Here is a 13,388-nt window from a genome sequence, read left to right as displayed (position 1 = left end):
TTTTTGTGTATTTGAATGGTCTTTTTGTTCTAGGTTTGTTTTTGTTTAGTTAATTCATATATAAAAGATTAAAAATAGAGGCGCCTGGGTAACTCAGTTGGTTAAGCATCCAACTCTTGATTTCGGCTCAGGTCATGATCTCAGGGTCGTGAGATCGAGCCCCATGTCAGGCTCCATGCTAGGTGTGGAGCCTGCTTAGGATTCTCTCTCTCTCTTTCCCTCTCACCCCCCTCACCCCCCGCTCGCACTTGCGCTCTCTCTCTCTCTCAAAAAAATAATTAAAAATAAATAAATATTTAACTGTTTTCTATCAGCTGGCAAACATCTTTTAGTTTTTGTTCATAGCTGTGCTTTACAGAATTTTTAAAACTGTTGTCATAACATGAGTCAAGGATAAGTAATATTACAGTATAAAGTAATTGACTGACCCTTAATGTTTTATGGATTGCTTTTGTAATGAAATAAGGAAACATTCAAAATCTGATTTGTTCTTAGAATAAATGTAGATTTGAAGAGTGGCAAAAATATGGAAGAAGTAGTACCTTAGCAACCTCTTTCTAATAATGTTTTAAACATTTTTTAATAACATTTAACAGCATTGCTGGAATGAGCATTTGCTTTGAGCCAATTTGCTAATTCGATACAAATCAGTTAAAAATCTGGTCTATCTGTTGTGGAAGGGTTTTCTGGTTTTCAGATGAGGATCCTTTATCTCCTAATTCCGTGCCCACCACCCATGTTTTCATATTGCTTTCACATGTGTTTATTTTCAGCGTTCTATAAATGTCTACAAATAAAAGGAATTGTTATTCTAGTTTCATAATTTAATATAAAAGATATAATCTGTGACCCTTATCATAACTTTGACCCTTTGCATATAGAATTCTTTTTATGTAAAATTAAAGCATATCAAAACACTTCAAATTTTAAATTTAAAATATTTTAAAATGAGAAGTTATGTAACTTATTGATATATTAACCTTTGTAATTGTTACTTGATCAGGCAGTTTTTCTTCTGGGCTGTATTTTCTTTATATCCATAGTGATATTTGGTTTACTTATTATATCAAATACTGAGAGGGGATGTTAAAATTTCCAACTAAAACTATGGATTTGTCTGTTTCTGTCTTTAGTTCTGTCATTTTTTGTTTCATGAATTTTAAAGCTCATTTATTAGATGCATACATATTTAGAATTTTTATGCCTTACTGGTGAATTTTACTCCTTTTATCTGCATTTACCCCCCTTTTTTCTTTGCTTTGAAGTCTACTTTATCTGTTACTAATATTGCTCTGTCAGTTTTCTTATCCTTGCTGTTTGTGTGGTACATCTTCTTCTAAAAGTCCTTTTATTTTCAATCCATTTGGTCTTAATATTTAAAATATATGAGATTAGGTTTTGCCTTTTTAATCAATTCTGATAATTTCTGTTTATGAATTGGAGTGTTTAGTCTATTTATATTTACCCATATTTTATAATGTTTAATTGCTTTTCAGGCCTTGGAGTCATTGTTTCATTTTCATTTATTTGTTTTTCTCCTTATTCTTCAGATTGATTTGTCTTCAGGTTCACAGACTTCTCTTCTGTCTCCATTCTTTATTAAGCCCTTCTAATGAATTTTTCATTTTTGTTATTTTTCAGTTAAAGAAATTCTAGTTTCTTTTTTACGGTTTGTATTTCTCTGTTGATATTTTCCTCTATTCACTCATTGTGACTACTTTTTCCTTTTTTTCTTTAACATATTTTCCTTTAGTTATTCCAACATCTTTGTAAGAGATATTTAAAGTGTTTGTTAGCTAAGGTCAGTGTTTTGGGGGTTGTTTTCTATTGACTGCTTTTTTTCTTGATGATGAGTCACACTTTCCTTTTGTGCCTAATAAGTACTTTTTATTTACTTATTTATTTTTTAAATGCCTAGATTATTTTTTTTAAACATTTATTTATTTATTTGACACAGAGAGAGAGCACAAACAGGGGCAGTGGCAGGGGGAGAGGGAGAAGCAGGCTCCTCACTGAGCAGGGAGCCCAATGCGGGACTCCATCCCAGGACCCTGGGATCATGACCCGAGCCGAAGGCAGACACTTAACCGACTGAGCCACCCAAGTGCCCCAATAAGTAATTTTTTAAATATATACTGATCCTTACAGATATATGATAGAGATTTTTTGTTAGTTACTTTTCCTTGATGTGTTCATTTTCATTCTAATAATCTGTCCAATTGCCTGATGATCACCCTTAACTTGTGCACACTGAGTTTTATACTTTGTGCAAAAAGACCAAGTTGTTTCCCAGTCCTTTTAACTGGTAGGACTGAACCTCAAACTCTGCTCCCCTTTTGATCTTTTAGGGATTGGCATTACTAGGCTTTGTTAGCTAGTACTAGAACCTCTTGCTTTAGCGCATGGTTCTTTCTCCTAAGCTGTCTCACCTGAATGCTCAGGAAATAGCAAGGTTTCTCCATTCTTGTTTGGCTGGAAGTTGATTTTTGTTCTAATGTTATTTAACCTCCAGTGTCTCTGTTTTGTTATCAAGCCCAGAGCAGTTGATCCCTGGTAAACTTTGGGTACTTTCTCTTTGGATACTCCAGCCCTTGGCAAAGGACTCATATGGTACTTCTAGAGACCTTTTGCATAGCTCTTTAAGGTCCTGTTTCCTGCCCAGCATAATCCAGCTACCTCATTTTTCTTGAACTCTGATCTCTGCCTTCTCAATTCAGCAGGACCACTGTACTTAGCTTAGATGATCACTTGTATGCTTGTTGGGATATTGCCTTCAAGCAGAGTGTCTGGGCAGTTATGGGGGTTGACTTGGTGAGTTTTTCTCCTCTCAGGGATTATAGTCTTGTGCTGCCTAATTTACCAGGCCTGAAAACTGTTGCTTCATATATTTTGCCATTTTGATTGTTGTTTACAGTGTGAGGGCTGGTTTGTATCAGTTTCTGTATCATAGCCAAAGATGCATGATTTGGAGTATATATCTTTATTGTTTAATGCTAAGACCCTTTTCTGTCTTTTCTGTGAGTGATTTGCTCACGTCCATACAACAAATAAAATTCTTACTGGTATTTGTTAGGAGGAAAATCTCTCTATTAAAAAGGTACAGCATTGTATGATTTTTCTAAAATTTTGTTTCATTTTATACAGTATCTGATCTGTAAAGTATGATGGTTCTTAAATATCTTCTCTGGGGAGGACATGAGCATTCCTTTGGTTTACCTTATTTTCATCAATATAAGTACTGATTCTAAACGTGCACAGTACTTGATGAGAGATAACTAGAAATATTACCTGTTGGATTTTTCATAAAACTGCAAGTTAATAGCAAATTAATAGAAAAAAATTTTTTTTCACAGACATTAATTCATTCATCAAATATTTAGTATCTGTTTTAATTGCCAGTGCTGGCATTGTATTTGACACTGAGGATATAATAGAGAATAAAATGGGCATGGGTAACCCCTAACTTTGTTGAACTTATATTCTAATGTGGGAGATAGACAAATACAAGGAAACAACATAAAAAAAGTCACAAGGTATGGTATCTGCTAGGAAGACAAATGGAGTTCTGAGGTAGAGAACAATGAGTTCCTACTTTGGATAGAGTGATCACTCCTTTGAGAAGTTTATATTTCAGCTGAATGAAGGAGCTAGTCTCTGGGGAAGAGATGAAGTCAGGGACTGTGATGGATTTTCTGTTACCTTCCCAGTACCTGTAACGATCTTGAGGAAAGGTATATTAGAGGAACTGAAAGAAGGTGGTAAGTATGGTTGAAATATGAACAAGGGAAAGAAAATGATGAGATTTAAATTGGGAAGGTGGTTATAGGCTAGATCATTTAGATCTCTGTAGATTTTTGTCAAGAACTCAATTGCCTCTTCTTTCATCCAACCCTCAGTAGGATGACCATATAATTTGTTGTACAAATAATGGCATACTTCTGAGTGAAAAAGAGCAGTAACTGAATGGAAGACTGTGCTGAGCAATGTAATCTGGCCCTGTTCTGGGGAAATCATCCTAATAGTGGCTGTACATATGTAGAAATGGCATAGATAAGTTACTAGCATGGATTCTGGATGCAGACTACTGTACCTTCATTTTTAATTTTTTTAAAAAAGATTTTATTTATCTATTTGAGAGAGAGAGAGCAAGTGCACAGGAAGGGACGGGGGGCGAGGGAGAAGGAGAGAGAATCTCAAGCAGACTCTATGCTGAGCACAGAGCTTGACACAGGGCTCTATGTCACGACCCAGAAATCATGACCTGAGCTGAAACCAAGAGTCTGACACAACCAACTGGCCACCCAGGTGCCCCAGACTACTGTATCTTTTAATCTTGATTTCTACTCATTGTATAACCCTCAGCAAGTTAATTTCCCTGTGCCTCAAATTTCTCATTTGTAACATGGGGAAGTAATACCTCATTAGGATTGTTACGAAGATTAAATAATACATTTATGAAAACACACTGTGCCTGCTTTGTAGTAAGCACCTACTCAGTAAATTCATTCTTTTAGCAAATATTTATTCAGAGGTTATTATGTGCCAGGCATTTTACTAGGCACTGTGTATTAAGCAGTGAACAAAACACAAAAATCCTTGCCTTCATTGGGCTTAATTTCTAGTGCAAGACATAATAAAATAAAAGTAAAAAATAAGGTATAAGATGGTAATAAATGCAATGGAGCAAAAGCAAGGAAGAAGGAATGGAATAGGGAATATGTGGGTAGCCGAGGGTGGCTGTAAATTGAAAAATTGAAGTAGCTTGATCAGAGTAGGCCTCACTTAGAAGGTAACATCTGAGCAGGGATCTGAAGGAAGTGAGGGATTGGGTCCTGCTTTAAGGGCTGATTCCAGGCAGAGAGAATAACACATGCGGAGATGAAATGAGAAACTATTGGGGTTTTAAAACAGGAGTGACAGGAAATGGTTTATGTTTTTGAAGGATCACCAGACTGTGGGTGGGTGGGAGTGACAGCAGGGAAACCAGTTTAGGTTATTGTAGGTAATGGACATAAAAGATTTAGATCAGGGTGTTGTTATCAGTGGAGGTAGTTAGAGATGACTGGATTCTGAAACTATTTGAAGGTAGGAATGACATGATTTGCTGATGAGTTTGATGAGCTGTGTGAGAGAAAAAGAGGAGCCAAAGATTTTTAGCCAGAGCAACTAACTGGAAGGATGAAGATGCCATTTACTAAAATGGGGAAGACTGTAGGAGGAATAAATTCAGGGGTGATGATTTGGAGTTCAGTTTTGGACATCCTGTTAGATATCCAAGTATAAATGCTAGCAGTCAGTATTTATTATTAATTATTCAGTAAATGTTAACAATTATAATCGTCAGGTATTTATTGGCTCTGTGGTAGAGTTTGCTGTGGTATATTTAGGATTAAAATGATGGTCAAAAAAAGATACTGTTTTTGCCCTTGTGGAAGTTATAATCTAATAAGGAAGATAAGAATTGATCAAGTAGGGATGCTTGGGTGGCTCAGTTGGTTAAGCATCTGCCTTTGGCTCAGGTCATGATCCTAGGGTCCTGGGATTGAGTCCCGCGTTGGGCTCCTTGCTCAGCAGGGAGCCTGCTTCTCCCTCAGCCTGCCACTCCTGCATGTACGGGCGCTCTGTCTCTCTCCGACAAATAAATAAATAAAATCTTTAAAAAAAAAAAAAGGAATTGCTCAAATAATCATGTTGGTGGTAGTTTTTTTTCTTAACATAAAAAAACCTTTTAAGTAGGATACTTTGAAAGAAATAAAGATGACTTAACAAAATCACAAGTATCCCTTGATATCTAAATTTATTAGGTTCTGTTCAGATAGCGATACATGTACATACCTTGAAAATTTCTCATTTAACAATATCTTGTTCTTAAAATTGGTTAGCTTAATTAACATGGAGGAATGAAGCTTTATGAATTTATGGAACCTAGCATTTAAAGGTATTGTGTATTTCATGAAATATTTAGGCTGTTGGGAATTTTCTCTTCTTTTTTTCCATTAAAGATGTTGTGCTTTTACTTTTTATTAGTTAGCTAAAGGTCATTTTGTTTTATAACTGAAGTCTTTAATAATAGAATTATAGTATGATATGTTGTTCACCTTTCTCTCACAAAATTATTTTTGTGTTTTAATAAATCTACAGGTTCGTCATAAGGCATCACAGAAGGTTTATGCTATGAAGCTTCTTAGTAAGTTTGAAATGATAAAAAGATCTGATTCTGCTTTTTTCTGGGAAGAGAGAGATATTATGGCCTTTGCCAACAGTCCCTGGGTGGTTCAGGTAAGCATACAGACTTTTATAAGTTTATTTCCCTTTTTTGTAAGTGCTTATTATTCATAAGATATGATTTTATATGCTAAAAATCCTATATCTCACTCACATAGTAATAGTGCAGTCATTTTTAATAAGGTCGGATTCAATATGCTTGTTTAATGTTCCTAAATAGTATGTCATATAGACATGACATGTAATACTTGAATTGGTGTATGAAAGCAAGTATTATTTGCAACTTTTAAAAAATTCCTTTATGAACAATTAGATTGGTTACCAGAATGCCATTATTCCCTGCCTACACTCTCGTGATTTACATAGTAGGAACAATAATCAGCCTGTCTCAAAAAAACCCAAAACTTCCTACAATAAAAATTTTGAAAATTCTCCTGTAGTCCTTTATATATTACCTATAATAGAAGACAGTATTGTGCTTCCTAATTGAGCCTCTTACTTGACTGTAAAGTAAGGAATTTATGGTTGTATTTTGCCTCCTTTTCAATTATATCCCTCATTAACTTTGCTTCTCTAAAGATGTTTTTATACTAATATCTAATTCTGCAAACATTTTTGAACAAGTATCATGAGTAAGATTAGGTATGTACCAATGCATGTTCAGAATGCTTACTTAAATTATTTGGGTGTTTGATACCTTGCTTGTGGAAGGCAATTTGCGGGTAAAAAATTTGCCACATGGATGACTATGTAATTTAAAAGCTCATTATTATTGCTTTGTTAATGATGTTGAGCCCCAATGTTCCTTCTCTCTACTTAATTTTTTATTGTAGCTACTGAATAGAAATTCTGATATGTATAGCTAAAACTAAAATTTTTGTAGCAAATTATATATTATGATAATTAAGGAATGATGGTAATAAATTATTCCACTTTTAGTTTTAAATTGCTTTCATAGCAACAGAATCATTGCCATTTCTAGTTTATCAGTTCATACACTGGTGTCTTTGATCTTTAATTCTGCTTAATGGACCTTTTTAAAGTGTTCATTGAGATAAAGAGGTAATGGATCTGTGGAAACCAGTCAACAGTGAAACATTGTAAATTGAAAAAGTAACATTATAATTCTGGCTTTCATTTGTTTATCTCTGGTAAAGGACATTCCATGCACCATTATATTTATATGTTTGAAATGTATAACTTTGTGGGGAAACTTGTCAAAATGCCTGACTTAATTCTATTTATTGATTTAATTCATTGATTTTCAATATATTTATAGAGTTTCACTACATATTAGTATATTTATGTTTCAGTATATTTATAGAACATTTTTGTGCCTCAAAAAAGAAACCCTGAACCAATTGGCAGTTATTCTCCAATCCTCCCTGACTCCAACTCCTGGCAACCACTGGTCTGCTTTCTTTGTCTGTGGATTTGCCTATTCTGGATATTTCATATAAATGGGATCGTAAAATATATGGTCTTCTGTGATATCTTCTTTCATTTAGCATAATGTTTTCACTGTTCATTCGTGGTATAGCATGTATCAGCCCTTCATTTCTTTTTATGGCTGAATAATCGTCTGTTGTATGGATATCCCACATTTTCTTTGTTCATCAATTAATGGACAGACACATAGGTTGTTTCTATCTTTTGGCTAATGTGCATGATGCTGCTGTGACTTCTTTCATATGGATTTTGGTACATAGTTTATACGTTTCTGTTAGGGATCTACCTTGGAGTGAAATTAATGGGTCATAAGATAATGCCTGTAATCAATTTCAGTAGATTATTTCTAACAGTTTGCCAAATCTCAGTGCTTATTTTTTTCACGATTGTTGAATATTTAATTGTATGAAGGCCCCCATACTTTGTTACTGTACTCTTTACTAGAGATGGCTCTTTTTATTTTTCTTTCTTTCTTTTTTTTTTTTTTTAAAGATTTTATTCATTTATTTGACACAGAGAGAGAGAGACAGCTAGAGAGGGAACACAAGCAGGGGGAGTGGGAGAGGGAGAAGCAGGCTCCTGGCCGAGCAGGGAGCCCGATGCGGGGCTCGATCCCAGGACCCTGGGATCATGACCTGAGCTGAAGGCAGACGCTTAACGACTGAGCCACCCAGGTGCCCCTCTTTTTATTTTTCTTATATAAATTCTGATACAACATAAATCTTTGACCTCTCCATATTTCATAGAGATAATATTCTTAGTGTGATTTGAATTCGATAGATGAATATTGTCACATTTAAGAACTTATTCCTTTGCTGATAGAGGAGACTTTTTTTAAAAAGCCATCTATTATATTCGGTTTGCTGTGTTCTTTGCCTGTTTTTCTAATGTCCATACTTTTATGGTGAACACTTCCTTACTTTTCTGTATAGTTTCATACACCCAAGTAGGTGTACACCCTTTAATACTTCAGTTTACTTTTGGCTTTTTTTAAAATTTAAGTTTAGGTATCCCTTTTAAGTCTCTCAATCTATTTTCATTCCTCTTTTTCTTTTTCTTTTTCTTTTGTCTCATCAGTTTATTTGTTGAAGAAATGGGGCTTTTGTTGATTTCATCCTTGTGTAGTTTAACATGTTCCTCTCTCGTTTGTATTTTTTGAGTTGCTAATTGGATATAGTAGATCAGAGTCAGGTGTGTTTTTTGGGAGAGTGGCAGAACAACTTCAAGGGTAGTGTTTTGTTCTGTTAGGAGGCTAATGTCTGGTTATTTCTCTGTTGTTTTACCAGCTATTTGTGCTTAATGCCTAGGTCTATTAATTTATTAAGGATTTCAAAATGGTGATATTCCAATTCAGTAATTCCTCCCCCCGCCCACTCCCCAGTCATTCCTTTTTTTATTATAGTGACTGGAATAGTTCTATAAAGAAAATATTCCCCCATTTACTATTTGGTTACCCAGTAGTATAATTCACAGAGGAAGGACAGGATAAATACTTTATTCTTTCCTTATATTTACCAGTTTTCAAAGTAAGGGATTAATTTCCTTTTATCCTCTAAAGGTGAACAATTTGGGGGGAGTTACCAGTTTGAACTCATGGACTTAAAACCTATTTGATGTGTTTTAGTCCTTTGAGTATCTTATTGATGCTCAAATTGTGACACCTTTGGCAAGTGACATCCTGTTCAGGTTGATTCCTGAGTCCTTTGGACATAGCTGTAGCAGTCTTTGATAGCTTGCTGTCTGATATAATGGGATGTTCCAGACCAATCTTGTACAGTTTCTGTCCTTGACATAGAATTAACTGTGCTTATAGGTCCATCTTTTGTACACATGTGAATATTTCCTTAGAATAGATCCCTAGCATTGGGTTTGCTAGGTCGTATGGTGTGCACATTTGACATTTTGATAGATAGTGCCAAATTGCTTTGTAAAAAAAGGTTTTTACAAGTTTATATTACTCTATTTAATATTTTTATTTTACTACATTTTTAGCCAATACTGGATATTGTAGTTATTTAAATTTTTATTAGTTGCATCCTCAAGAAAAAAAGATGTTATTGTGCTAAGGTGCATTTCCTTGGTTAATTATGAGGTTCAGGATATTTCATATGTTTATTAGTAATTTGTATTCCTTTATTGCTTATCCCATTTTTCTGTATGTCATTTTGCTTTTTTAAAATTGATTTATTAGCATGCTGATAGACCCTGTATATTAATATATATATGTTGGAAATATATTCTGTGTTACCTATGTTGGAAATATATTCTCTTGGACTGTTAACTTGTCTGTTGCTTATTGAATTTTTAAAAGTAGATGTAGTCAAATCTATGTATTCTGTATTTTGATTCTCGCTGGGGAATACATTCCCCAGCCCAATATTATGAAAATATTCTCTTATACTTTAACTTTTTTATATTTTAATTTTGGGAGGGGCAGGAGTCTATTTCTGAGTCACCAGGAATTTATTTTTTTATATGAAGTCAGATTTGTTTATCCCAAATGGGCAGCCACTTTTCCCAGTGCCGTTTGTAGAAAAACCTGTCTTTTTCCCATGAAGTAAATGAAATGTCCTTTATATCATAGACTAAATTACCATATACACGTGAATTTCTTTTGACTCTGTTCTATTACTTTGATTTGTTATTTCTCCTGCACTAAAATCACCCCCGTTGTTTTAATTTCTGTAGTTTTTCATATTTGGTAGGGCGAGTCTTCTCATTGTTCTCCTTTTATATTTTTGTGGCAATTCTTAACATTTTTTTCTGTGAAGTTAGAATTAGCCTTTCGTTCTGTTTAAAAATACAGTTAAAATTTTTTCTTGCATTGCTTTAATTGGTAGATTTTTTGGGTTGTTTTGATTATTTTGAAATATTAAGTCCTCCCATAACAATATAGTATATCCCTCTGTATAGAACTTGATTTTCAGTAAAGCCATGTTACTTTTTCCCATCAAATATCTTCAGAAGAAAGTTATGCATAAGAAAACTAGTTTTTAGGGTGCCTGGGTGGCTCAGTTGGTTAAGCGACTGCCTTCGGCTCAGGTCATGATCCTGGAGTCCCTGGATCGAGTCCCGCATCGGGCTCCCTGCTTGGCGGGGAGTCTGCTTCTCCCTCTGGCCCTCCCCGCTCTCATGTGCTCTCTCTCATTCTCTCTCTCTCAAATAAATAAATAAAATCTTTAAAAAAAAAAAAAAAAAAGAAAACTAGTTTTTAAATATATAGATATTACAAGATGCAAAAAAACAGCATTGGTTCAGTCTTTCAGTACAGTGTTGAGTTAGTAGAAGTTTTTTATCCTTATCTTTTTTATTATGTTAAACTTCATTGGGTAGTCCTCTAGTATTTAACGATTAAACCTGATGTTTGCTGAAGCTTTCTGATTAAGGCAGAGAGGCCTGTCCATCTGTGTTTAGCTTACCAAGTATTTTTTAATCAGGAATAATGTTGAAGTATTTGAAGTGTGCTCTTCAGCTGCTTTTAAGATGGTTTTCTTGTTTAATCTGTTAGTATAGTACACTAAAAAAAATAAATTTCAAGGTAGTATAAGATAAAAGGTAAATGCTATTTGCTATAAATTTATATTCTCCATAGAGTACTGAATTTGATTTACTAATATTTTAGGTAATTGTCCATCTGTTTGCATAAGTGACATTTGACCTTTGATTTAATTGTTTTTTTTAACATGGGCTTTTTTGGTTGGTTTTCATATTCTGGTGAGACTACCCTAATAAACATAGTTGGGAAGCTCACCACTTTTTTCTGAGCTTTGGTACAGTTTATATAAAATAGAAACTATTCATTCTATGAGGCTGGATTGAACTTACTTGCATATCTTTCAAGAAAAATTTTTCAATATATTTGATGATAAGTTTTTTACCACGAATATTTATTATGATAAATTCTAAACATCCCAAAGTAGAAAGAAGGTATATTGAATCCCCATGTACTGTTCAGTCAGCTTCAATAATTACCAACCATGGCCAGTCTTATTTCAGTCACACCAGAAATTGGCAGACTTTTTTGTAAAGGGGCAGATGGTACCTACTTTAGGTTTTTTAGCCCAAGAGATAGAATGTTGATAACTTATATAACAAGAAAACAAATTTCTATAAATTTTTTATTGATGAAATTCAAAATGTGATAAGTACAATTTTTAAAAATACAAGTCTATTAAGGAGAATAATTAACTTATTTTCTGGGGCAATAACAGTTTGTTTAATTGGGGTTCACAATTAGTGTTTCCTGTCAGAATTGTAGATGTTCTGTTAATGTTAATGTGTAATAAGATTTTTTTATGTATTCATCTTATTAGAAAATAATCTTTTCACATAGGTTAGGTTCTGCCAAATACTATTATCCACCGGCATCTGATTTATCTTTTATTAATAGACTTTATTTTTTAAACAGTTTTACATTTGGGGCGCCTGGGTGGCTCAGTCGTTAAGCGTCTGCCTTCGGCTCAGGTCATGATCCCAGGATCCTGGGATCGAGCCCCGCATCAGGCTCCCTGCTCCGCGGGAAGCCTGCTTCTCCCTCTCCCACTCCCCCTGCTTGTGTTCCCTCTCTTGCTGTGTCTCTCTCTGTCAAATAAATAAATAAAATCTTTAAAAAAAATAAACAGTTTTACATTTATAGAAAAATTGAGCAGATAGTTAGAGAGCCCCAACCCCGGACAGTCTTCCTCTGTTTACATCTTACTTGAGTAAGGTACATTTGTTATAATGAATGAACCAATATTGATACATTATATTAACTGAAGTCTATAATTTATTCAGATTTTCTTGGTTTTTACCTAATGCTCTTTTTTCTGGTCTAGGATCCCATCCAGGATAGTATGTTACATTTAGTTATCCTATCTTCTTAGGCTCCTCTTGGCTATGGCAGTTTCTCAGACTTTTTCTTGTTTTTAACGACCTTTACAGCTTTAAGGATTACTTGTCAGTTATATTTAGGATGTGTATAGTCTTCTATTAGAATTTGTCTGGTGTTTTTCTCATTATTTAGACTAGGGTTATGAGTTTTTAGAGAAAGACTATAGAGGGAAAATGCCATTTTCATCATGTATCCAGCGTATATACCAGTACTTTATCTATAACTGTTGATGTTGACCTTGAGCATATGACTCTGATTAAGCATATTTATCACTTGGAAGACATATATAGAATTCTGTTAAATTCTCGTCTTGATATTTACCTTTTAGAAAAGTCATTACATTGCAGGTTGGTCACTTCCAACTGAAGGTTAGGCAGAAGCTTCTCAATTGCAGAGTTTGTTTATTTATTTAAATGATTTTATTTATTTGAGAGAGAGAGCACAAGCAAGGGTAGCAGCGGAGGGAGGAAGAGAAGCAGGCTCTCTGCTGAGCAGGGAGCCTGATGTGGGGCTCGATCCCAGGACCCTGGGATCATGACCTGAGCCAAAGGCAGACACTTAACCGACTGAGCCACCCAGGTGCCCCTCAATTGCAGAGTTTAAATGGATTTTGAAACATGGATATTTGCTTTGCACTTACATTCAGGTCAAAAAAATGCTGTTGGAACTGTGGGACTGTCATTTGAGCTCAGAAAATACATCCATTGCCAATTTGTGTAGGAGTGGAGATCTCACTTCTTGTTTTGATTTTAATAGCATGGGAAGCATAAAAAGTAGCTTGATGTTAGTTGTTATTAAAAGCTTAAGTTTTGTGGGGCACCTTGGTGGCTCAGTTGGTTAA

At 34.6% G+C, this 13,388-nt stretch overlaps 1 protein-coding gene across 3 annotated transcripts in view; it reads left to right on the top strand.

Annotated features, from left to right (window-relative positions):
• ROCK2 (Rho associated coiled-coil containing protein kinase 2) overlaps positions 1-13,388 on the top strand; it is a 140,552-nt gene that overhangs the window by 71,451 nt on the left and 55,713 nt on the right. For all 3 annotated transcript variants that reach the window (XR_004302487.1, XM_032430147.1, XM_032430145.1), the window contains exon 4: positions 6,142-6,279. Coding sequence is in view for 2 of the 3 variants with exons in the window: in XM_032430147.1 (XP_032286038.1) it covers positions 6,142-6,279 (138 nt within the window). In the remaining variant the exon portion in view is untranslated. The remainder of the gene's footprint in view (positions 1-6,141; positions 6,280-13,388) is intronic.

This window comes from Phoca vitulina, unplaced genomic scaffold (genome assembly GCF_004348235.1).
Source record: "Phoca vitulina isolate PV1807 unplaced genomic scaffold, GSC_HSeal_1.0 scaffold42, whole genome shotgun sequence".
Lineage (NCBI taxonomy): Eukaryota > Metazoa > Chordata > Mammalia > Carnivora > Phocidae > Phoca > Phoca vitulina.
Note: the sequence above shows the minus strand (reverse complement) of the source record. Positions and strands in the feature narration are given on the sequence as shown.